The sequence below is a fragment of the Melospiza melodia genome, chromosome 28 (genome assembly GCF_035770615.1).
Source record: "Melospiza melodia melodia isolate bMelMel2 chromosome 28, bMelMel2.pri, whole genome shotgun sequence".
In the NCBI taxonomy this organism is placed as follows: Eukaryota; Metazoa; Chordata; class Aves; order Passeriformes; family Passerellidae; genus Melospiza; species Melospiza melodia.
In genome coordinates this window covers 6,153,806-6,180,074 of record NC_086221.1, presented here as the reverse complement: position 1 = coordinate 6,180,074, position 26,269 = coordinate 6,153,806, and the positions used below count along the sequence as shown (strand labels likewise).

At 48.1% G+C, this 26,269-nt stretch overlaps 1 protein-coding gene across 4 annotated transcripts; it reads right to left on the bottom strand.

Moving 5' to 3' along the window:
- Nucleotides 1–36: 36 nt before the first annotated feature.
- RBBP5 (RB binding protein 5, histone lysine methyltransferase complex subunit) lies at nt 37–23,496 on the bottom strand. Of its 4 annotated transcripts, none has more exons than XM_063177870.1 (14): nt 23,430–23,496; nt 22,763–22,788; nt 21,425–21,597; nt 19,871–20,011; nt 16,919–17,081; nt 15,349–15,458; nt 13,689–13,808; nt 12,234–12,387; nt 12,050–12,121; nt 10,307–10,424; nt 9,467–9,536; nt 8,301–8,530; nt 6,608–6,802; nt 37–2,207 (listed from the first exon to the last, which is right to left on the bottom strand). In XM_063177870.1, exons 1-14 carry the CDS (start codon nt 23,446–23,448, stop codon nt 2,179–2,181), a joined length of 1,620 nt encoding a protein of 539 aa, XP_063033940.1. In that variant the 5' UTR covers nt 23,449–23,496; the 3' UTR covers nt 37–2,178. The 4 variants fall into 4 exon arrangements, with proteins under 4 accessions (XP_063033940.1, XP_063033941.1, XP_063033942.1 ...); XM_063177871.1 differs by having other exon boundaries at nt 37–2,204; nt 23,430–23,484; XM_063177872.1 differs by having other exon boundaries at nt 6,725–6,802; nt 23,430–23,484.
- Between the last annotated feature and the right edge of the window lie 2,773 nt (nt 23,497–26,269).

The following is a 26,269-nucleotide window of genomic DNA, read 5'->3' as shown; positions in this document are numbered from 1 at the left end:
CCCCCCAACTATTCCATGGAAAAGCCAACCCGTGGATTTTAGGAAATGGAAGGTACCTCTTTATTTACAAACACAGAACCACCACCGCTGCAGGAGCTGCTCCAATATTGTACAAAACCAGGGAATAAAATAAGGGTGGGAATAAATCAGGAAATAAAATAAAATAAAATAAGGATGGGAATAAACAGGAAATAAAACAAGGATGGGAATAAAGCAGGAAATACAATAAAATAAGGATGGGAACAAAGCAGGAAATAAAATAAGGGTGGGAATAAAGCAGGAAATAAAATAAGGATGGGAATAAACCAGGGAAGAAGATAAGGATGGGAATACAGCAGGAAATAAAATAAGGATGGGAATAAAGCAGGAAATAAAATAAAGATGGGAACAAAGTGAGAAATAAAACAGAGATGGGAATAAGGCAGGAAATAAAATAAAATAAGGATGGGAATAACCAGGGAAAAAAAATGAGAACAAACAGGAAATAAAATAAAGATGGGAAATAATCAGGACAGAAAATAAGGATGGAAACAAACTGGGAAATAAAATAAGGATGGGAATAAACCAGGAAATACAATAAAGATGGGAATAAACCAGGAAATAAAAGAAGGAAGGAAATAAAATAAAGATGGGAACAGAGCAGGAAATAAAGATGGGAATAAAGCAGGAAATAAAAGAAGGGTGGGAATAAACAAAGGCATTTACACTGTACAGAGGGGAAGCTGAGTTTGGGGGCATTCAATGCTTTAACCCAACCTGCAGAACCTCGGCCTGGGCTTTTTAATTTGGGGGTCAGGCCCAGCAGCCAGGGTGGGTTTGGCACAGCAGTCACCCCACAAGCAAAAAGAACAAAAAAAAAAAAAGGAATTTTACACTCGTGGTCATAAATTTCCCCAAATGCCCCCAAAGGTGGGAATGAAAACATCAAGTCAAGTTTTGAAAAATTTCAAAACCTCTGATTTCCAAATGTTTTCTTTCTCCTCATTTTTACACCTGCACAGTTCTGGCTGCAAATCTGTCATTTCTCCAGCTCCCTTCCTGCTTTTCATGTCTGCAGGAAATTTAAATAGCTCCTGATAATCCCAATAATTCCACCTGGGGGAACACTGAGAGCAATGAAACTCCAAAGTCTGGAGGAAAAAAAAGGGATTTAGGAATGAAATTTCCTTTGATCAGGATGTTGGTGTGGGATAAGAGCCAGGCTGTGAGTGCTGGACAGGGAAATGCCATTCCCATTCCTACAGGAATTCCTGAAGGAATAAAAGTTGGGAATGATCTCCCAGATTCTGTTTTAACCCAGAAATGGGAAAACAGAAACCCTTTGGAAAAGTTCTTCTTCAGTTCTGACAAAAAAAAAAAAATTGTTTTTTGTTTACCAAGGAGGAGCCTGGATATTCCTGGAGGAGAAATTCCCAGGGAAGAGAAAGAACAAAACCATTGGAAAGGACAGGAAGAAACTCCAGCAGAGCTTTGGGAATCACAGGCTGGGAAAAAAAAAACATTGGAAAATGACTTTTTTTTTATCTAAAGCTGCCCCTTCTGCCACTGGCAGAATGGGAAAAACAAACACAAAACCAAGGCAGATTCCAGAGGGGCCTCAGGAATTGCAAATTCCTGAAAATCTGGGCTGGGATCAGCAGCTGTGCCCTGGGAAAAGCCAGGCTCAGAGAGTTGGGAGTTCCCAGCTGGAAAAGGAGGCAGGAGACAGTCAGGAATCCAAACTCACACTCTGGGCCTCAGGAATTGCAAATTCCTGAAAATCTGGGCTGGGATCAGCAGCTGTGCCCTGGGAAAAGCCAGGCTCAGAGAGTTGGGAGTTCCCAGCTGGAAAAGGAGGCAGGAGACAGTCAGAAATCCAAACTCACACTCTGGGCTGTTCTTCCGTCCAGGAATGCTGAGAGATTTTGGGAGATAAAAGGTGGAGAGGCTCTGGAGCGGCAGGGAAGGGGCTCAGGTCACTTTGGGACAGGGATTTGTCCCCAAAAATCCCAGGCTGGAGCTCAGTTCCCAGCCTGATCCACGGATGGAGCTGCTCCCTCTTGCAGAGTCACTCCTGCCCCAAATCACTCCCTGAAATCCTTGGAATTCAGTCTGTGCCAGTCCTGCCTGGGAATTCCAGCACTTTCCACCACTGGGGAGCCAAGGGAGGAAAGGAGACAGGGAGGGAGGGGAGAGTCTTCATAGCAACTCTGAGATTGCACCACCTGCTGAAGAGAGCAGAGACGGAGACGTGAGCGCGCAGCACCGCGGAGAGGCCCCCAGGAACACAGAGAGCCAAGGGAGGAGCAGGGGAAAATGGGAAATGCAGGGGAAATGGAGGGAAAAAATGGGAAATGGAGGGGAAAATGGGAAATGTATAAAAAAAAATGGGAAATGTATAAAAAAAAATGGGAAATGTATAAAAAAAAATGGGAAATGCAGGGGAAATGGAGGGGGAAAAATGGGAAATGGAGGGGGAAATGGAGGGAAAAAAATGGGAAATGAGAAATGTATAAAAAATGGGAAATGTATTAAAAAAAAGGGAAATGAAGGGGAAATGGAGGGAAAAAATGGGAAATGAGAAATGTATAAAAAATGGGAAATGTGTTAAAAAAAATGGGAAATGGAGGGGAAATGGAGGGAAAAAATGGGAAATGAGAAATGTATAAAAAATGGGAAATGTGTTAAAAAAATGGGAAATGGAGGGGAAATGGAGGGAAAAAATGGGAAATGAGAAATGTATAAAAAATGGGAAATGTGTTAAAAAAAATGGGAAATGCAGGGGGAAATGTAGGGAAAAAAATGGGAAATGGAGGGGAAAATGGAGGGAAAAATGGGAAATGGAGGGGAAAATGGGAAATGGAGGGGAAAATGGGAAATGGAGGGGAAAATGGGAAATGCAGGGGGAAATGGAGGGAAAAAATGGGAAATGTATAAAAAATGAGAAATGTATAAAAATGAGAAATGTATAAAAAATTGGGAAACGTATAAAAAATGGAAAATGTATTAAAAAATGGGAAATGTATAAAAAATGGGAAATGTATTAAAAAATGGGAAATGGAGGGGGAAATGGAGGGAAAAAAATGGGAGATGTATAAAAAATGAGAAATGTGTAAAAAAATGGGAAATGCAGGGGGAAATGGGAAATGTGGAAAAAATTATGGGGAAATGCAGGGAAGAAATGGGAAATGCAGGGGAAATGGAGGGAAAAATGGGAAATGGAGGGGAAAATGGAGGGAAAAAATGGGAAATGTATAAAAAATGTGAAACGTATAAAAAATGAGAAATGTATAAAAAATGGGAAATGTATAAAAAAAAGGGAAATGCAGGGGGAAATGGAGAGGAAAAAAATGGGAAATGTATAAAAAATGGGAAATGTATAAAAAATGGGAAATGCAAGGGGAAATGGAGGGAAAAAATGGGAAATGTATAAAAAATGGGAAATGTATTAAAAAAATGGGAAATGGAGGGAAAAAATGGGAAATGTATAAAAAATGAGAAATGCATAAAAAAATGGGAAATGTATAAAAAAATGGGAAATGGAGGGGAAAGTGGAGGGAAAAAATGGGAAATGTATAAAAAATGAGAAATGTATAAAAAAATGGGAAATGCAAGGAAAAATGGGAAATGCAGGGGGGAAATGGGAAATATAGAAAAAAAAAAGGGAAATGGAGGGGAAAAAATGGGAAATGTAGGGGAAAAATGGGAAAAGCAGGGGGAAATGGGAAATGTGGAAAAAAAAATGGGAAATGGAGGGGAAAAAATGGGAAATGTAGGAAATAAAATGGGAAATGTAGAGGAAAATGGGAAATGCAGGGGGGAAATGGGAAATGTAGAAAAAAATGGGGAATGGAGAGGAAAAAATGGGGAATGTAGAAAAAAGAATGGGTAATGAAGGGAAAATTGGAAATGCAGGGAAGAAATGGGAAATAGAGGGGGAAATGGGGAATGCAGAAAAAGAAATGGGAATTGCAGGGAAAAATTGGAAATGTAGAAAACAAAAGGGAAATGTAGAAAAAAAAAGGGAAATGCAGGGGGAAAATGGGAATGCAGGGGGGAAATGGGAAATGAGAAATGCAGGGGGGAAATGGGAAATGTAGCAAAAAAATGGAAAATGCAGGGGAAAAATAGGAAATTAAGGGAAAATGGGAAATGTAGATAAAAAATGGGAAATGTAGAAAAAAGGGAAATGCAGGGAAAAGAATGGGAAATGAAGGGAAAATGGGAAATGTAGGGGAAAATAGGAAATGTAGAAAAGAAATGGGAAATGCAGGGGGAAAATGGGAAATGTAGAAAAAAAAGGGAAATGTAGGGAAAAATGGGAAGTGTATAAAAAATGGGAAATGTATTTAAAAAATGGGAAATGCAGGGGAAAATGGGAAATGCAGGGGGAAATGGGAAATGTAAAAAAAATAGGAAATGTAAGAAAAAAATGGGAAATGTAGAGGAAAAAAGGGGAATGTATTAAAAAAGAAAGAAAATGTAGGGAAAAGAATGGGAAATGAAGGGAAAATGGGAAATGCAGGGAAAAATGGGAAATATAGGGGGAAATGGGAAATGCAGGGGGAAATGGGAAATGCTAATGTTAATTAAAAATTAAAGCTGTTTTTTTTGTGAGCAGCCCCTCCAAGATGGAAAATCCAAGGATCCTGCACTGTTTGAAAGCCAAGGATTGGAATTCTCCTTGGCAATCCCAATTTTCACCTCCCAGGCCATGATCCCTTCTCATTTCTGTTGTTAATTATATTAATTAACAGTGATAATTAATGAAAGCAATAATTAACATGAAATTAATCATCTCCAAGCCAGCCCTGTGAGGATCCAGGTGCCATCCTTGAAAACCCCCAAAAATCTTGGAAAATCTCCCAAAATTTCCCCCCAAAAAGAGACAAATCCCACCCAAAGCCAACCCCAGGATGCTCCTGGATGCTCCAATCCTGGATTTTTCCAGGTGGAAACATTCCCAGAGAACATTCCCAAGGTTTTCCCATCCAAAATTCCCATTCCTGGAAATAACAAACATCAGGACAAGCAACACCAAGGAGCTGAGCAGGAAGGGGAGGGGAAAAAAGGGAAAAAATCACTCCTGGAAATTAAAGGAATTAAAGGAATTAAAATAATTCCTGAATTCCTAAAATCCATGGCAGCAGCTGCTGGAATCAAGGAAATGCAGAATTTGATCCATCAAATCCATTTTTGAAGCTGGGTTGTGTCCCAAGGTTGAGTTCTGGATTAAAATATTTTTTAAAAAATCATCATTGCAGCCAAAATTGTGTTCTCTGTGCTGGGCCTGGAGGAGCATTTCCCCCCCCCCCCCAAAAAAAGGAGGAAATTTCCCCAAAAAAAGGGAGGAAATTTCCAAAAAAAGAAGGAAATTGGAGAATGGGAAATGTTTGAGACTCAGGGTCTCAACAGAGGTGTCCTGCTCTGGAAGCGGCAAAATATTGCAAAAAAAAAAGGAGAAAATCTGAATTTTTGCCTATTTGCAGCAATTGTGAAGGAGGAAAATCCCAAATTTCTCCTGCAAAAACCCCAAATTTCTCCTGCAAAAATCCCAATTTTCTCCCTCTGTGCAGCCACTGGAGTTTAAACTGGAATTAAAGTGGAATTCAAGGGCTGCAGCACAGCTGGGAATACGAAATGCAGCTCCTGGATTTTACCCCACGGGTTTTTTTTCAATAAATTATTTTTGATGCTCCTTTTTCTCCCAACAATCAACTAAAATCCAGGTATTTTATAATTTCTACAGGAGCTGAGGGAAGGAATTGAAGGAATTAAAATAATTTTAATTTAGGAACATCTCAGCACCAAAAAACTGTGGAATCCTTCATTTTCCCCCCGAAATATTTTGTGATTTCTGCAGGAGCTGAGGGAAGGAATTGAAGTAATTAAACCAATTAAAATAATTTGAATTTAGGAACAGTTCAACACCACAAAACTGTGGAATCCTTCATTTTTGCCCCAAAATATTTCCTGATTTCTGCAGAAGCAGAGGGAAGGAATTCAACCAATTAAACCAATTAAAATAATTTGAATTTAGGACCACCACAAAACTGTGGAATCCTTCATTTTCCCCTCAAAGTATTTCCTGATTTCTGCAGGAGCTGAGGGAAGGAATTAAACCAACAAAAAAAAATTTAATTTAGGAACAGCTAGATACCACAAAACTGCAGAATCCTTTGTTTTTTTCCCCAAAATATTCTGTGATTTCTGCAGGAGCTGAGGGAAAGAATTAAACCAATTAAAATAATTTCAATTTAGGACCACCTCAACACCACAAAACTTCAGAATCCTTCATTTTCCTGAAGGATTTACTAATACCAACTAAAATATTTCCTGACTTCTGCAGGATCTGAGGGGAAAAAATTAAAGCAATTAAACCAATCAAAATAATTTGAATTTAGGGCCACCTCAACACCACAAACGTCCAGCACACAGAAATCACCTCCCCCACCATTCTCCCACGTGCAGAACTCGATTTTATTCCAATTTATAATTCAAAACCCCCCAAAAAACCCCAATTTTGCCTCTCCTTGCCAGCAGCTGAGCAGGGAGGGAGGGATTTGGGGAGCTCTAAGGATGAGGGGTGACAAAGCAAAGCCACCAGGGGAGGTGACACTGTCCTTACCTGTCAGGGGCTGGCCCAGCTCCGCCTGCACTTTACCCTTGGCTGCTCCTTCCAGAGGTAAAGCACCTCTGTCCCCTTTGTAGAGTTTCGGTTTAAATGGAGAATCTTTGTCTTTACCTTTTGATCCTTTGGGCCTGCCCGCCTGCTTCTTCTTGGATTTACCGTCGCCCTTCACGCCCAGCAGCGGGTGCACCTCTGGGGAGGGGAAAATGGGGGGAAATTGGGGGTTTGGGGTGAGTTGAAATGCTGAAATGTTGGGATCAGATCTCTCCCAAAACCCCAAATCCCTGAAATCCTGATCAGATCCTCCCAATGGCCCAAAATCTTGGGATTGGAACCCTCCCAACACCCCAAACCTCTCAGGATCAGATCACTCCCAACACCCCAAAACCCTTGGGACTGGATCCCTCTCAATGCCATAAAACCTCTGGGATCAAATCCCTCCGAAACCCCAAACCCCTCGGGATCAGACCTCTCCCAACACCCCAAACCCCTCAGGGTCAGATCCCAATCACCCCAAACCCCTCAGGATCAACTCCCCAACACCCCAAACCCCTCAGGATCAGATCCCAATCATCCCAAACCCCTCAGGATCAACTCCCCAACACCCCAAACCCCTCAGGGTCAGATCCCAATCACCCCAAACCCCTCAGGATCAACCCCCCCAACACCCTAAACCCCTCAGGATCAGATCCCTATCACCCCAAACCCCTCAGGATCAACCCCCCAACACCCCAAACCCCTCAGGATCAGATCCCAATCACCCCAAAACCCTCAGGATCAACTCCCCAACACCCCAAACCCCTCAGGATCAACCCCCCAACACCCCAAACCCCTCAGGATCAGATCCCAATCACCCCAAACCCCTCAGGATCAACCCCCAACACCCCAAACTCCTCAGGATCAGATCCCAATCACCCCAAACCCCTCAGGATCAACCCCCCAACACCCCAAACCCCTCAGGATCAGATCCCAATCACCCCAAACCCCTCAGGATCAACCCCCCCAACACCCCAAACCCCTCAGGATCAACCCCCCAACACCCCAAACCCCTCAGGATCAACCCCCAACACCCCAAACTCCTCAGGATCAGATCCCAATCACCCCAAACCCCTCAGGATCAACCCCCCAACACCCCAAACCCCTCAGGATCAGATCCCAATCACCCCAAACCCCTCAGGATCAACCCCCCCAACACCCCAAACCCCTCAGGATCAACCCCCAACACCCCAAACCCCTCAGGATCAACCCCCCAACACCCCAAACCCCTCAGGATCAACCCCCCAACACCCCAAACCCCTCAGGATCAACCCCCCAACACCCCAAACCCCTCAGGATCAGATCCCAATCACCCCAAACCCCTCAGGATCAACCCCCCAACACCCCAAACCCCTCAGGATCAACCCCCCAACACCCCAAACCCCTCAGGATCAGATGCCAATCATCCCAAACCCCTCAGGATCAACTCCCCAACACCCCAAACCCCTCAGGATCAACCCCCCAACACCCCAAACCCCTCAGGATCAGATCCCAATCACCCCAAACCCCTCAGGATCAGACCCCTCCCAACACCCCTTGGTATCAGACCCCTCCTAAAACCCCAAACCCCTCAGGATCAACTCCCCAACACCCCAAACCCCTCAGGATCAACCCCCCAACACCCCAAACCCCCTCCGCCCTCCCTCCCACCCACCGTCATTGGGGACTCCCTGCAGCTCGATGTTGGTGGTTTTGGGTTTTTTCTTGGGGTTCTGGGGCCCGTCCGAGGAGCCGGGCCGCTTCTTGTCGGGGCCCAGGGCGTCGTCGGGCAGCGCCCCGGGCACGGCCTCGGGCGGGGGCCCGTACGGGTTCTCCTCGGGGTCCTCCACCTCGGGGGCGATGGGCAGGTACAGCAGCGCCCGCGCGTCCTCCAGCTCCTCGTCGCTGCGGGACACACGGACAGAGGGGCTGGGGTGGGTTTGGGACGGGAATTTTGGGGTTTGGGCAGGGAGTTTTGGGGTTTGGGCAGGGAGTTTCGGGGTTTGGGATGGGTGTTTTGGGGTTTGTAAGGGTGTTTTGGAATGGGGAAGGTGGGGTTTGGGGGTGGGGGTTTGGAATGGGAATTTTGGGTTTGGGATGGCAATTTTAGGGTTTGGGGTTTGGAATGGGAATTTTGGGGTTTGGAATGGGGATTTTGGGGTTTGGAACAGGAATTTTGAGACAGTTTGGGGTGAGGATGGTGGGGTTTGAGATGGGGATTTTGGGGTTTGGGATGGGGCTTGGAATGGGAATTTTGGAGCTTGGAGGGGTTGGGGTGGGGTTTGGGGTGGGGATGGTGGGGTTTGGGATGGGAATTTTGGGGTTTGGAATGGGGTTTGGAGTAGGAATGGTGGGGTTTGGGATGGGGCTTGTAATGGAGTTTGGAACAGGAATTTTGGGGTTCAGAATGGGGTTTGGGATGGGAATGGTGGGGTTTGGGATGGGGTTTGGAATGGGAATTTTGGGTTTGGGATGGCAATTTTGGGGTTTGGGATGGCAATTTTGGGGTTTGGGGTTTGGAATGGCAATTTTGGGGTTTGGAATGGGGCTTGTAATGGTGTTTCGGACAGGGATTTTGGGGTTTGGAACAGGAATTTTGAGACAGTTTGGGGTGAGGATGGTGGGGTTTCAGATGGGAATTTTGGGGTTTGGGATGGGGCTTGGAATGGGAATTTTGGAGCTTGGAGGGGTTGGGGTGGGGTTTGGGGTGGGGATGGTGGGGTTTGGGATGGGAATTTTGGGGTTTGCAACAGGAATGTTTAAAGGGAATGTTGTGGTGTATAAAGGGAACATTCTGTGGAGGTTAATTAGTGCCCATTAACGAGTTTCAGGGTCAGGCACCTGCTGCAGAAGGCGGCGATGGGATCCACGCTGGTCACATCCACCTCCTCATCCTCTGCAGCATCTGCACCTGGGACCAGGAAAATGGGAATTAAAGACAGGAAAAACACCTGGGACAGCAGAAAATCACCTGGAGAATTTCCTGTCACAGCAGAAAAAAACCCTAAAAAAACCCCACTGAAATATTTCTTACTATGGCACAAAACAAGCCTAAAATAATTCACATTAAAGCACAAAACAAACTTAAATATTTCCTATTAAAGCAAAAAACAAATCTAAAATATTTCTTAATAAAACACAAACCAAACCTACACTAATTAATATTAAAGCACAAAAAAACCTAAAATATTTTCCATTAAAGGAGGAAACAAATTTAAAATATTTCTTATTAAAGAAGAAAAAAAATCTAAAATATTTCCTTTTAAAGCACAATAACCTAAAATAATTCCAGTTAAAGCACAAAACAAACCTAAAATATTTCCTTTCATAGCAGAAAAAACCCTCAAATAATTCATATTAAAATATTGTTAAAATCCAATTAATTATATTATGGAAAGTGCTTTTATGGGAAGCATTAATGAGGAATAATTCTCATTCCAATTATTTTTCATATTCCAGGATTTTAATTTTTTCTTCTCCTGGATTTTGAGCACCACCATGTGGCCAGGGAGGACCCCAGGGAGGTTGGGAATTCCCTGGGAATTTTTGAGAATTTTTTGAGAAATTTTAGGGGAATTTGTTGGGAATTTTTTGAGGAATTTTTGGGGAATTTTTTGGGAATTTTTGAGAATTTTTTGTGGAATTTTTTGAGAACTTTTAGGGGAATTTTTGGGGCAGCACCTGTCTGCTCTGGCTCGCTCTTATCCTCGTCCTCAATATCAAATTCTGATTCCCTCTCCTCATATTCCACATTTTCATCCAGCTCCTTGAAATCAGGGGCAAAAGCACTCCAGTTTTCCTGAAAAAAATAATAAAAAAGCAGTTTTAATATAAACAAACAGCATTGGATTCCTGGAATTTTGAGGAATTAAAATCCTGGAGGGGTTTAAAATATAGATGGGTGAAGGAGAAAGTTGGGAATGGCTGGAATTGGGGATCTGGGAGCGTTTTTCCACCTTGAATTATTTTTTGGATCTGCAATCTTGTTGAAATACAATAAAAGCATTAAAAATTGAGGAAAATCCCATAAAAGCATTAAAAAATCAAGGAAATCCTATAAAAGCATTAAAAAATAAAGGAATCAACATTCACCTGGATCACTGCTGGAATTAAAGGAGGGAACAATTCCACAGAAAATGTCCCTGGGATGGAGTTTAAGGATGAACCCAAAGCTAAGCTGGAGTTTTGAGCTTGAAATCCCAAATTAAAATGAAGGAGAGCCCAAAAATGTGATGGAATGGGAATTTTTCAAGGATTTCAACACAGAAAAAACTGAGTCCAGGGAGGATTATGGAATTACAGAATTCCAGGTGGGTTTGGGTGGGAAGGGGAGCTTAAATCCCATCCCATCCCTTGGGCAGGGAAACTTCCCACTATCCCAGGGTGCCTTTTTATCCATTTTTTCCATTTTATCCATTGTCCAACCTGGCCTGGGACACTCCCAGGGATGGAGCAGCCACAGATCCTCTGGGAATTCCATCCCAGCCCCTCCCAGGGAAGGATTTATTCCCGAAATCCCACCCAAACCAACAGAGAATCCTGGAACTGGTTTGGATTGGAAGCTTCACACTTCTCCCCATTCCAGGTTGCTCCAGCCTGGCCTGGGACACTTTCAGGGATGGAACAGCCAAAATTTCCCTGGAAAAACCCCTTCCAGACCCTGCTCCCAAGGGAATGAGCCCAAACTCTGACTCAGCACTTGGTTCTGAGCCCATGAAATCCTGGAATGCTTTGGGTTGGAAGGAATCACCAGCTCCACACTTCCCCCTATCCCAGGTTGCTAAAAATTGTCTGGGACACTTCCAAGGATGGAACAGCCAAAATTTCCCTGGACAAGGCCCTTCCAGACCCTGTGCCCAAGGGATGACCCCAAACCCTCACTCAGCACTTGGTTCTGAGCCCATGAAATCCTGGACTGGTATGGGTTGGAAGGGATCATCAGCTCCACACTTTTCCCTATTCCAGGTTGCTCTTATCTGGGATCTGGCCTGGGACACTCCTCCCAGGGATGGAAGAGCCAAAATTTCACATTCCAGACCCTATTCCCAAGGGAATGAGCCCAAAGCCTGACTCACCACTTGGTTCTGAGCCCATGAAATCCTGGACTGGTTTGGGTTGGAAGAGATCACCAGCTCCACACTTCCCCCTATCCCAGATTGCTAAAAATTGTCTGGGACACTTCCAAGGATGGAAGAGCCAAAATTTCCCATTCCAGACCCTGTTCCCAAGGGAATGAGCCCAAACCCTGATTCATTACTTGGTTCTGAGCCCATGAAATCCCGGACTGGTTTGGGTTGGAATCTCCACACTTCCCCCTATCCCAGGTGGCTCCAAATTTCCTGGGACACTTCCAAGGACGGAACAGCCAAAATTTCCTTATTCCAGACCCTATTCCCAAGGGAACGAGCCCAAAGCCTCACTCACCACTTGGTTCTGAGCCCAGATGGAAACCACCCCGCTGGAGATGGAGGCGATGATCGGCCGCACCGGGTGCCACTGCAATCAACGGGGAGACCAAAAAAAAACCCCCTTAATTAGCAAACCCGAGGGACTGTGCCAGCTGGATTCCCACATCCCAGGGATCTCCAGGGGCCGGGGGGGTGCTCACTGCCACGTCCAGGAGCAGCTCTCCGCGGGTCCCGTGCAGGATCTTCACCAGGTTGCCGATGCTCTTCTCCCAGATGTAGAGCGCGTGCTGCCGCGCCGAGCCCGCCACGATGTACTCGCCGTCCCCCGAGAAGCAGCACTTCTTCCAGGGGGTCCTGCAGCCAGGAAAGCAGGGTGGGATGGCTCAGGTTTTAGCTTTTATGGTTTTCAGATTCTGGGCTGCTTTTATATTGAAGCTTTCTTTTTTTTTTTTTTAATTATCATTTATATTTTTATATCTATACCCCGAGAAGCAGCACTTCTTCCAGGGGGTCCTGCAGCCAGGAAAGCAGGGGTGGGATGGCTCAGGCTTTGCTTTTTATGGTTTTCAGATTCTGGGCTGCTTTTATATTTAAGGGTTTTTTTGTAGTTATTTTTGTTTTGGTTTTTTTAAAATTATTATTTATATTTAAACTTTGTATTTAAAACTATTGTATTTAAACTATGAAAACTTTAAATTTTGTATTTAATTTTTTAAAAATTATTATTTATATTTAAGCTTTATATGCATCCCCTGAGAATGGGGGCAGCACTTCTTCCAGGGGGTCCTGCAGCCAGGGAAACAGGGATGAGAATGCCTCAGGTTTTATCTTTTATGGTTTTCAGATTCTGGGCTGCTTTTATATTTAAGGGTTTTTTTGTAGTTATTTTTGTTTTGTTTTGTTTTGTTTTGTTTTTTAATTATTATTTATATTTAAGCTTTATATTTGAAGTTTTAGCTTTTTTTATTTTTCAGATCCTTCCCCAAACCCCTCCCCATGCCCCTAACCTGTCCCCATGCCCCAGCCCTGTCCCCAGGCTGTCCCCATGCCCCTGCCCTCACCTGTCCCCATGCCCTGCCCTGTCCCCAGGCTGTCCCCAGCTGTCCCCACCTGTTGACCAGGTCCTGCAGTTTCTGCATGGGCTCGGGCTCACTGTCCCCATGCCCTGCCCTGTCCCCATGCCCCAGCCCTGTCCCCAGGCTGTCACCAGCTGTTCCCATGCCCTGTCCTGTCCCCAGGTTGTCCCCACACCCTGTCCTGTCCCCAGGCAGTCCCCAGCTGTCCCCATGCCCTGTCCTGTCCCCAGGCTGTCCCCACCTGTTGACCAGGTCCTGCAGTTTCTGCATGGGCTCGGGTTCACTGTCCCCATATCCCTGCCCTGTCCCCATGCCCTGCCCTGTCCCCAGGCTGTCCCCAGCTGTCCCCATGCCCTGTCCTGTCCCCAGGCAGTCCCCAGGCCCTGCCCTGTCCCCAGGCTGTCCCCAGCTGTCCCCAGGCTGTCCTCACCTGTTGACCAGGTCCTGCAGTTTCTGCATGGGCTCAGGCTCACTGTCCCCATATCCCTGCCCTGTCCCCAGCTGTCCCCATGCCCTGCCCTGTCCCCATGCCCTGCCCTGTCCCCAGGCTGTCCCCAGCTGTCCCCAGGCTGTCCCCACCTGTTGACCAGGTCCTGCAGTTTCTGCATGGGCTCGGGTTCCCCGTCGCGGCCGCAGGTCAGGATCTCCCGCCCGTCGTACACGCGGATGATGCGGTCGGCCGTGTTGATCAGGAAACAGCTGCACCAAAACAGGGACAAACCAATGAAAAACCAATCAATCAATCATCAGTCAATCAAATCCCATCATGTGGGAGAACTGGGGGGGTGTCACAGAGACATTTTTTCACAGAAATCCTTTCTTTCAGATTTCTGTGTCTTCTGGAAGGCAGAGGCCTCAGAAGAGAATGTAAACTGAAGCCCCAGAACAGATAGCCTTCAAGAAATAATGAGTTAAAACACAGAATGTGAGGCATTTGAAGAAAGCATAGCATTAGGAAACACATAAAGCAATAAATCGGCTAAAGCATGAAACACAATGACAGGAAAGAGAGACAGGGATAGGGGAACTGATGGGCTGAGCATGTTCAGAGCCAACAATGTCAAACTGACCCTAAGAACTTTGCCAAGCCATAGAGACCAAGCCAAGTACACCGGGAATTGGCCAAATTAGGAAAGAAGTTCAAAAGTTTAAGGAGGAAGACTCATCAGGAGACCCCAGCCCACGATGAAGGCAAACGGAACGACCACCAAGATGATCCTCAAAAGAGGTGTCCCCGCCCACGCTCCGCCTACACCATGCCCCATATGAATATTCATGCAAAGATGATTATGTATATGATCTGATGTAATCCTATATCCAGAAACTGTATAAAAGGCTTGCTTTTGTTACGGGAAACTGAGAAATCCATTTTGTGATTTCTCCGACGCGTCGCAATAAAATACCTCCTGCTTATCTGACTTAGGCTGAGTCTCTTAAGCAGTTATTCTCGCCTTTTGGGGCAAAATTCGGCATCAAACAATTGTTATCAGCTGCTGTGGAATGCAATAGGATGCACCTATTTTGATGGGTGATTGGTTCATGTTCCCATGTTTATAATTAAGGGCCAATCACAAGTGCAAGCTAGGGACAGAGTCCCTGGACACAACTTTGTTATAGATTCTTTCTTTCTATTCTTAGCTTAGCAAGGACCTGCAACTTCTCTCTTTATTTGGTGGGGTGATAATGTATTATATATCATATATCAATAAATCCAGCCTTCTGATCAAGAAACAAGATTCTCGTCCATCTCTCGCCATGGAGTATTACCACACCTGAGTGGGTGCAGCTGGTGAGAGAGAGACGGTGAATCTTGTTTCTTGAATCAGAAGGCTTGATTTATTAAGATATTATATATAATACATTAATACTATACTAATAGGATATAGAGAGAGGTTTGCAGAGCAGCTAGGCTAGGCTAAGAATCGATAGAAAGAATCTATAACAAAGTTGTGGCCAAGGACTCAGTCCCCTGGCTTGCACTGGTGATTGGCCCTTAATTATAAACATAAAACATGAACCAATCACCAATCAAAATAGGTGCTCCTGTTGCATTCCCCAGCAGCTGATAATAATTGTTTACCTTCTCTTCTGAAGCCTCTGGCCTCCAGAAGACGCAGAAATCCGAAAGAAAGGATTTCTGTGGAGAAATGTCTGCGACAATGGAGACCTTCAACAGGTCCCTGTAATGGGGGGGTTTGAGGAGCTCTCTGCAGTTTTGGGATCCCCCCAGGGCTCTCACCTCCCTTTGCGGGCGAACTCGATGGATTTAATGGCCGTGGTGTTGCTGGTCCCTGTGGTCACTCTGAAGGAAGCAACAAGATCCTGAGTGTCTGTTTTTAAGACCAAGATCTGAAGATTGAGCAGACAGAGAACAATCAGTGGCTTCACCTGCAACAGAACCCTGGGAGCCCACCCGGGGACGCTGCAGGAGCTGCTGAGACAGAAAGGCCAGGGAAACATCCCAAAAATGTGTCAGAACCAAAGTCAGACAGAGATCCCAGAATGCCTGAGGTTGGAAAACTCCTCAAGCAATCCCTCACCTGTTCCCCACACCCTGCAGCCATGTCTGCACCCATCCCTGTTCCTCAAACCCATCCCTGTGCCTGCCCCCACTCCCCAAACCCATCCCTGTGGCCTCACCCGTTCCCCAAATCTATTCCTGTTCCTCAAACTCATCCCTGTGCCCCAAATCTCTCCCTGTGCTCCTCACTGCCCCCCAAATCCATCCCTGTACCCCTCACCTTTCCTCAAATCTATTCCTGTTCTCCAAATCCATTCCTGTGCCCCTCACCTGTTCTCCAAATCCATTCTGGTTCCCAATCCCAAACCTGTGACTGTCTCTGCTCCCCAACACAAACCTGTGCTCCTCACTGTTCCCCAAATCCACTCCTGCTCCCCAAACTCATCCCTGTGCCCCAAATCTCTGCCCGTGCCCCTCACCTGTTCCTCAAACCCATCCCTGTGCCCCTCACCAGTTCTCCAAATCCATCTCTGTTCCCAAACCTAAACCTGTGACTGTCTCTGCTCCCCAAACCCCTCCCCGTGCCCCTGACTGCTCCCCAAACCCATTCCTGCTCCCCAAACCCCTCTCCATGCCCCTCACTGCTCCCCAAACCTCTCCCTGTGCCCCTCAATGCTCCTCAAACCCATTCCTGCTTCCCAAATCCATCTCCATGCCCCTCCCTGCTCCCCAAAGCCCTCCCCGTGCCCCTGACTGCTCCCCAAACCCATTCCTGTGCCCCAAATCCCTCCCTGTGCCCCTCACTGCTCCCCAAACCCCTCCCTGTTCCCCAAATCCCTCTCTGTGCCCCTCAATGCTCCCCAAAACCCTCTCCATGCCCCTCACTGCTCCCCAAACCTCTCCCTGTGCCCCTCAATGCTCCCCAAACCTCTCCCTGTGCCCCTCAATGCTCCCCAAACCCCTCTCCATGCCCCTCACTGCTCCCCAAACTCCTCCCTGTGCCCCTCACTGCTCCCCACACCCCTCCCTATGCCCCTCAATTCTCCCCAAACCCCTCCCTGTGCCCCTCAGTGCTCCCCAAACCCCTCCCTATGCCCCTCAATTCTCCCCAAACCCCTCTCCATGCCCCTCACTGCTCCCCAAACCCCTCCCTGTGCCCCTCACCCCTCCAGATGCCCAATCCCCACCCTGGGCACTCAGCGCCACCCCCAGAGACGCCGCACCCCAAACCCCCCTGGGCCCCCCCAAACCCTGACCCCCCATTCCCAGGGGGAATTCCCGCTGCTGCCCAGCCTGGCCCTGCCCTGGGGGCAGCCAGGGGTGCCCAGGGGGCCGGGCGGGGGCTGACCTTGCCCTTGGCATTGCCAGTGTAGATGTACTCCCCGCGGCGGTCGAACGAGGCCACCACGTTGAGGTCGGAGTCGTCGTCCACGGGCAGCACCACGTGCTTGGAGTCAGACAGGGTCAGCATCACCGGGGCCGACTTCATGGGGCACACCAGCACCCTGTTCCTGAGAAACAGCAGCACAGGGTGGCAACTCCTGCCTCCTTTGGGAGGGGCTGCCATGGTTAGAGATAGAAAACATCCAGCTGGATCGAGGAGTTCAGATTTTGGGAAGGGTTTCCATGGCTAGAGCTAAAAAGCATTGAGTTGGACTGAGGAATTCAGATCTTGGGAAGGGTTGCCATGGTTAGAGCTAAAAACCATTGAGTTGGGTTGAGGAATTCAGATCTTGGGAAGGTATTCCATGGCTAGACCAAAAAAGCATTGAGCTGGATTGAGGAATTCAGATCTTGGGAAGGTATTCCATGGCTAGAGCTAAAAAGCATCGAGTTGGATCAAGGAATTCAGATCTTGGGAAGGGTTTCCATGGCTAGAGCTAAAAACCATTGAGTTGGATTGAGGAATTCAGATCTTGAGAAGGTATTCCATGGCTAGAGCTAAAAAAGCATCGAGCTGGATCAAGGAATTTAGATCTTGGGAAGAGTTTCCTTGGTTAGAGCAAAAAAACATCAAGTTGGACTGAGGAATTCAGATTTTGGGAAGGGTTTCCATGGCTAGAGCTACAAAAGCATCGAGTTGGATCAAGGAATTCAGATCTTGGGAAGGGTTTCCTTGGTTAGAGCAAAAAAACATTGAGCTGGATCAAGGAATATAGGAGATCTTGGGAAGGTATTCCATGGCTAGAGCTAAAAAACATCAAGCTGGACTAAGGAATTCAGATCTTGGGAAGGGTTTCCACAGGTAAAGCAAAAAAACATCAAGCTGGACTGAGAAATTCAGATTTTGGGAAGGGTTTCCATGGTTAGAGCAAAAAAACATTGAGTTGGATCAAGGAATTCAGATCTTGGGAAGGGTTTCCATGGCTAGAGCTAAAAAGCATCAAGCTGGACTGAGGAATTCAGATCTTGGGAAGGTTAAAGCAAAAAAACATCAAGCTGGACTGAGGAATTCAGATCTTGGGAAGGGTTCCCATGGTTAGAGCAAAGAAACATTGAGCTGGATCGAGGAATACAGGAGATCTTGGGAAGGGTTTCTATGGTTAGAGCTAAAAACCATTGAGCTGGATCAAGGAATTCAGATTTTGGGAAGGGTTTCCATGGCTAGAGCTAAAAAAGCATCGAGTTGGATCAAGGAATTCAGATCTTGGGAAGGGTTTCCTTGGTTAGAGCAAAAAAACATTGAGCTGGATCAAGGAATATAGGAGATCTTGGGAAGGTATTCCATGGCTAGAGCTAAAAAACATCAAGCTGGACTAAGGAATTCAGATCTTGGGAAGGGTTTCCACGGGTAAAGCAAAAAAACATCAAGCTGGACTGAGGAATTCAGATCTTGGGAAGGTTAAAGCAAAACAACATCAAGCTGGACTGAGGAATTCAGATTTTGGGATGGGTTTCCATGGTTAGAGCAAAAACACATCGAGCTGGATCAAGGAATTCAGATCTTGGGAAGGGTTTCCATGGTTAGAGCAAAAAAACATCAAGTTGGATCAAGGAATTCAGATCTTGGGAAGGGTTTCCATGGCTAGAGCTAAAAAGCATTGAGTTGGATCAAGGAATTCAGGAGATTTTGGGTAGGGTTTCCATGGTTAGAGCAAAAAAACATTGAGCTGGATCAAGGAGATCTTGGGAAGGTTAGAGCTAAAAAACATTGAGTTGTATTGAGGAATTCAGGAGATCTTGGGAAGGGTTTCCATGGTTAGAGCTAAAAAACATCGAGATGGATTGAGGAATATTTTGGAAAAGGATTTCCAGCAAAATAAGCATCACGATGGATTGAGAAATTCAGGAGATCTTGGGAAGAGTTTCCATGGCTAGAGCTAAAAACCATTGAGCTGGATTGAGGAATTCAGATCTTGGGAAGGTATTCCATGGCTAGAGCTAAAAAGGCATGGAGGTGGATTGAGGAATATCTTGCAAAATTAAGGATTTCCAGTAAAAAAAGCATTGAGTTGGATTGAGAAATTCAGGAGATCTTGCATAAGGATTTCCAGCAAAAAAAGTATTGAGCTGGATCAAGGAACTCAGGATATTCCTACTTTTGCTGTCTTATCTTTAGCACTTAGACAGCAAAATGATGTGAAGTTCAGCTCTACTTTAATTTCTTCTCCATCTCTGAGTTTGTGCAGGAATATTAAACCCAAGGACACATTCCCAAAATTACTTCCAAGAGCTCCCTCCCAAAAACCCAACCCCAACACAACCTCCCAGACCCAACAATCCCACTTTGAAATCACAAGGAAACCCCAAAATCAGCGGTTCCACCCCACTGGGAGCATCCCAGTCCTTCCCAGGGCACTTACTGGTCCCGGGGGTGGTACTGAACTTTGAGTCCAGTACCAGACCAACAATTCCACTTGGACACCACAAGGAAACCCCAAAATCAGCGGTTCCACCCCACTGGGAGCATCCCAGTCCCTCCCCAGGACACTTACTGGTCCTGGGGGTTGTATTGGACCTTGAGTCCATTACCAGACCAGCAATTCCACTTGGACACCACAAGAAAACCCCAAAATCAGTGGTTCTACCCCACTGGGAGCATCCCAGTCCCTCCCCAGGGCACTTACTGATCCCAGAGGTGGTACTGGACCTTGAGTCCAATACCAGACCATCAATTCCACTTGGAAACCATAAGGAAACCCCAAAATCAGCACCTCCACCCCACTGGGAGCATCCCAGTCCCCTGCCATGGCACTTACTGGTCCCAGACCAACAATTCCACTTGGAAACCACAAGGAAACCCCAAAATCAGTGGTTCCACCCCACTGGGAGCATCCCAGTCCCTCCCCAGGGCACTTACTGGTCCCGGGGGTGGTACTGGACCTTGAGGATGGGCGAGGGGAAGCGGAACCTCTGGTCACAGTCCCCGGACAGCACGTCCCACTGCGACACGATGTTGTCGGTGGAGGCGCTGACCAGCTTGTGCCCATCGCGGCTCCAGCTGCAGAATGCACAGAAAATGTTATTCCTTGAAGGTGGGCAGGGTGAAAGGGGCTCAGGGAATGCATAGAAATGTTATTTCTTAAAGGTTAGGGGGTAAAAAGGGCTCAGGGAATGCACAGAAATGTTATTTCTTAAAGGGCAGGGTGAAAGGGGCTCAGGGAATGCACAGAAATGTTATTCCTTGAAGGTTAGGGGGGAAAGGGGCTCAGGGAATGCACAGAAAGGTTATTCCTTAAACGTTATGGGGTGAAAGGGGCTCAGGGAATTCCCAAAAATGTTATTCCTTAAAAGGGAACACACGGGATGGATGTGGGTTTTTGGGGATGTGGGATTGTTGGGATTTTTGGGATCCCAGCTCACCAGAGGGAGCAGACGGGGTGGATGTGGGATTGTTGGGATGTGGGTTTTTTGGGATTCTGTGATTTTTGGGACCCCAGCTCACCAGAGGGAGCACACGGGGTGGATGTGGGTTTTTGGGGATGTGGGATTGTTGGGATTTCTGGGATCCCAGCTCACCAGAGGGAGCAGACGGGGTGGATGTGGGTTTTTGGGGATGTGGGTTTTTTGGGATTCTGTGGTTTTTGGGATCCCAGCTCACCAGAGGGAGCACACAGAGTGGATGTGGGTTTTTGGGGATGTGGGTTTTTTTGGATTCTGTGGTTTTTGGGATCCCAGCTCACCAGAGGGAGCACACGGGGTGGATGTGGGATTGCTGGGATGTGGGTTTTTTGGATTCTGTGATTTTTGGGATCCCAGCTCACCAGAGGGAGCAGACAGGGTGGATGTGGGTTTTTAGGGAATTTTGGGATCCCAGCTCACCAGAGGGAGCAGACGGGGTGGATGTGGGATTGTTGGGATGTGGGTTTTTTGGGATTCTGTGATTTTTGGGACCCCAGCTCACCAGAGGGAGCACACGGGGTGGATGTGGGTTTTTGGGGATGTGGGATTGTTGGGATTTCTGGGATCCCAGCTCACCAGAGGGAGCACACGGGGTGGATGTGGGTTTTTAGGGATTTTTGGGATCCCAGCTCACCAGAGGGAGCACACAGAGTGGATGTGGGTTTTTGGGGATGTGGGTTTTTTGGGATTCTGTGGTTTTTGGGATCCCAGCTCACCAGAGGGAGCAGATGGGGTGGATGTGGGTTTTTAGGGATTTTTGGGATCCCAGCTCACCAGAGGGAGCACACGGGGTGGATGTGGGTTTTTGGGGATGTGGGATTGTTGGGATTTCTGGGATCCCAGCTCACCAGAGGGAGCAGACAGGGTGGATGTGGGATTGTTGGGATGTGGGTTTTTTGGGATTCTGTGATTTTTGGGATCCCAGCTCACCAGAGGGAGCACTTGGGATGGATGTGGGTTTTTGGGGATGTGGGTTTTTTGGGATTCTGTGATTTTTGGGATCCCAGCTCACCAGAGGGAGCACACGGGGTGGATGTGGGCGCTGATGATCTTGGCGATGCCGCGCGTCAGGAAGTCCCAGATGACGATGCGCCCGTCGTTGCAGCCCACGGCCAGCAGCGTGCCCCAGCGGTTGAAGGTGCACGTCAGAGCCATGCTGATACAGTCCAGGGTCCCGTCAGCCTCCTGGGGGACAGCGGGGACAGCGTGGGGACAGTGCAGGGACAGTGCAGGGACAGGGTGGGGACAGTGTAGACAGGGTGGGGACAATGTGGGGACAGCACGGGGACAGTGTGGGGACAGTGCAGGGACAGGGTGGGGACAGCGTGGGGACAGTGCAGGGACAGTGGAGACAGGGTGGGGACAATGTGAGGACAGCACGGGGACAGTGTGGGGACAGTGGGGACAGGGTGAGGACAGTGCGGGAGAACGTGGGACAGTGTGGGGGACAGTGCAGGGACAGCAGGGAACAGTGCGGGGACAGCATGGGGGACAGTGTGGGGACAGTGCAGGGACAGGGTGGGGACAGTGCAGGGACAGTGGGGACAGGGTGGGGACAGGGTGGGGACAGTGGGGACAGGGTGGGGACAGGGTGGAAGAATGTGGGACAGTGTGGGGAACAGTGTGGGGACAGTGGAGACAGGGTGGGGACAGCACGGGGACAGTGGGGACAGGGTGGGGACAGTGTGGGGACAGCACAGGCAGTGTGGGGAGAGCATGGGGGAATGGGTGGGGACAGGGTGAGGACTGGGTGGGGACAGTGGGGACAGTGCAGGCAGTGCGGGGACAGCACAGGGACATTGAGGGACAGTGTGGGGACAGTGTGACACAGTGTGGGGACAGCGTTAGGACAGTGCAAGGACAGTGCGGTACCAGCGTGAGGACAGCACGGGACGGCGCAGAGGACAGCGTGGGCAGTGTGGGAACCGGGTAAAGACAGCGAGGGGACACCATGGGGACAGCACAGGCAGTGCGGGGACAGCGAGGGGACACCTTGGGGACAGCACAGGCAGCGTGGGGACAGCGAGGGGACACCTTGGGGACAGCACAGGCAGCGTGGGGACAGCGAGGGGACACCTTGGGGACAGCGCCCAGCCAGGACCCATCAGACACAGCGACATCCAGTGAGACCCAGCCAGACAAGCTCAGACCCAGCGAGACCCGGTCTGCCTGAGCCAGACCCAGTCCAGCCCGCTCAGACCGGGCCAGAACCGATCAGACACCGGGTCAGAGCCGGTCAAGCCCGGTCAGCCGCTCAGCCCCGCTCATTCCCAGCCAGCCCCGCTCAGCCCCGGCTCAGGCCGCCCCCACCGGAGGATGCCCGGGGGATGCCCGGGGGCAGCGCCGTTACCTCGGGGTAGTTCTGGCCGAAGGACTCTGCGGAGGAACGGGAAAGCGGCAGCTGAGCGAGAGGCGGCCCCGCCGAGCCTGCCCGGCTCCCCCGCCCCGCTCCGGTACCGGCACCGGCCACCCCCCATTCCCGGTGCCGCCGCTGCCGCCTCCAGCCCAGCCCCGCTCCCGGTGCCGCCCCAGCTCCCTCCTCATTCCCGTTCCCAGCCGCGCCTCCTCCGCTCCCGTTCCCGTTCGCACCGGGCAGCTCCAGGTTCGTGGTGCCGCCGTCCCGCCCCCGCCGTTCCCCATTCCCTCTCCGCTGCCATTCCCGCCGCCGCCCGTTCCCGTTCCCCACTCCCACTCCCCGCTCCCTCTCCCGCTCCGGTTCCCATTCCCCCTCCCTCTCCCCATTCCTGTACCCGTTCCCATTCCCGTTCCTTCTCCTGTTCCCATTCCCCGTTCCCCCTCCCGCTCCGGTTCCCATTCCCCCTCCCGTTCCCGCTCCCTCTCCCCATTCCTGTACCCGTTCCCATTCCCGTTCCCCCTCCCTCTCCGGTTCCCCGTTCCCATTCCCCCTCCCATTCCCGTTCCCGTCCCCTCTCCGTTCCTGTTCCCACTCCCCGTTGCCCCTCCCGCTGCGGTTCCCGCTCCCGTTCCCTCTCCCGTTCCCATTCCGGTTCCCGCACCGAGCAGCTCCAGGTTCATCGCGCCGCCGCCGCCGCTCCCGCTCCCTCCGCTCCCGTCGCCGAAGGACCCCGCGGGGGCCTGCCCGGCGCCGCGCCTCGCCTCGCCGTTCGCCTGACCAACCGCCGCTGCTTTCACTCGCTTCCGCCGCTGCTCCCGGCTCTTCCCGGGCCGGCTCCGCCCGCCCCTCCCGACGGGCTCGGGGAGCGGCGCTGCTTGCTCCCGGTGCGGCGGCGGCGCCAGGAATGGGCGGCGGCGATCAGGCAGCACCGCGGGCAGCCCCGGCGCGGAGCGCGGAAGGGGCCGGGTGGGCTCCGCGACCGCGCAGGAAGGTTCCGGGAAGGGGGAGCGGTAATAAAGTAGCACCAATAATTAAATTAATAAAAATAATTTTTATTCGAATAATTAACTGAAATACCAGGGGGAAGCTGGGCCCTTGCTGGTATTGCCTGGGTTTCTACTGGAAAGGACTGGCTGCTTTTGGAAAAAAGGAAAGAAAAATTAAAATGAAAGGAAAGAAAAAATAGAATAGAATAGAATAGAATAGAATAGAATAGAATAGAATAGAATAGAATAGAATAGAATAGAATAGAACAAAATGAAATAAAAATTTAAAAATAATAAAAATTATAAAATAAAATATAAAACATCGAATAAAAAAAATATAAAGCAAAATATGAAAAATAAACAAAAATAAAGAAAATTAAAATAAAAACAAAATAAATGATATAAAAAAATAAAATAATATGAAATATTAAAACCAGAGAAAAGCAAAGTGAAAATTAAAAAAAAAAAGTAAAAGAAATAAAATAAAATAAAATAAAATAAAATAAAATAAAATAAAATAAAATAAAATAAAATAAACCCTGATTTGAGGAATAAAAAGCTGTGGAATCTCCCAACACCAACTCCAGGCAGGCAGAAACAAAATTCCACCGGGAAATTCCCAAGACCCCAGCAGGGAATTGTGGGGGTGGAATCGCAGGCACAGCGCTCGGGTTCAGTGCCCTTCATCACTCCCGCTCCTCTGGCGCCATCCCGAGGCCATTCCCGCTTTTCCAGGGGTTTTTCCTCAGAGCCGTTCCCACTTTTCCAGAAGATTTCCCTAATGGCCATTCCCCAATTTCCAGAGGTTTTTTCCGAGGCCATTCCCGCTTTTCCAGAGCTTTTCCCGAAGGCCATTCCCAATTTCCGAGAGGTTTTCCCCTAAGGGTCATTCCCGTTTTTTCCAGGGGATTTCCTCAGAGCCATTCCCACTTTTCCAGAGCTCTTCCCTGAGGGCCATTCCCACTTTTCCAAAGGTTTTTCCTGAGCTATTCCCACTTTTTCCAGGGGTTTTTTCCTGAGGGTCCAAGGAATTTCCAAATTTCCCTCATTTCCAGAGCTTTTCCCTAAGGGCCATTCCCGTTTTCCCAGAGGTTTTTCCTGAGGCCATTCCCACTTTCCCAGAGGATCTACACAAATCCACTCTGGAATGGCAGAGCAGGAATTGGATCCATAAAAACCATTCTGGGAATGCCAAAACAGGAATTGGATCCATAAAATTCCCACTCTGGAATGGCAGGAGAGGTTGGATCCATAAAAAAACCACTCTGGAATGCCAAAACAGGGGCTGAATCCATAAAAAAACCACTCAGGAATGGCAGAGCAGGGATTGGATCCATAAAATTCCCACTCTGGAATGGCAGAGGAGGTTAAATCCATTAAAAAAACCACTCTGGAATTCAAATACAGAGCCTGGATCTACACAAATCTACTCTGGGAATGCCAAAACAGGGATTGGATCCATAAAAACCACTCTAGGAATGCCAGGAGAGCTTAAATCCATAGAAAAACCACTCTGGAATGGCAGAGCAGGAATTGGATCCATAAAAACCATTCTGGGAATGCCAAAACAGGGATTGGATCTATAAAATTCCCACTCTGGAGTGGCAGAAGAGGTTAAATCCAAAGAATTCCTACTCTGGGAATGCCAAAATAGGGATTGGATCCATAAAAACCATTCTGGGAATGCCAAAACAGGGATTGGATCCACTCTGGAATAGCAGAGCAGGGAGTGAATCCATAAAATTCCCACTCTGGAATGGCAGGAAAGGTTAAATCCATAAAAATCCCACTCTGGGAATGCCGAAACAGGGATTGGATCCATAAAAACCCCACTCTGGAAATGGCAGGAGAGGTTAGATCCATAAAATTCCCACTGTGGAATGGCAGGAGAAGTTGGATCCATGAAAAAAAAACCACTCTGGAATGGCAGAGCAGGAATTGGATCCATAAATACCATTCTGGGAATGCCAAAACAGGGATTGGATCTATAAAATTCCCACTCTGGAGTGGCAGAAGAGGTTAAATCCAAAAAAATTCCTACTCTGGGAATGCCAAAATAGGGATTGGATCCATAAAAACCATTCTGGGAATGCCAAAACAGGGATTGGATCCATAAAATTCCCACTCTGGAATGGCAGGAAAGGTTAAATCCATAAAAATCCCACTCTGGGAATGCCGAAACAGGGATTGGATCCATAAAAACCCCACTCTGGAAATGGCAGGAGAGGTTAGATCCATAAAATTCCCACTGTGGAATGGCAGGAGAAGTTGGATCCATGAAAAAAAAACCACTCTGGAATGGCAGAGCAGGAATTGGATCCATAAAAACAATTCTGGGAATGCCAAAACAGGGATTGGATCCATAAAATTTCCACTCTGGAGTGGCAGAAGAGGTTAAATCCAAAAAAATTCCTACTCTGGGAATGCCAAAACAGGGATTGGATCTACTCTGGATCCATAAAAACCCCCTCAGGAATGGCAGGAGAGGTTAAATCCATCAAAATCCCACATTGGA

Excerpts from the sequence above, each read along its gene's own strand:
- RBBP5 (XM_063177870.1), bottom strand. Across the intron at positions 20,012-21,424 it reads CACCCCGTGTGCTCCCTCTG|CTGGAGCCGCGATGGGCACA; the intron begins GTGAGCTGGGAT and ends TGCATTCTGCAG. Across the intron at positions 10,425-12,049 it reads TCTGGGCTCAGAACCAAGTG|GAAAACTGGAGTGCTTTTGC; the intron begins GTGAGTGAGGCT and ends TATTTTTTTCAG.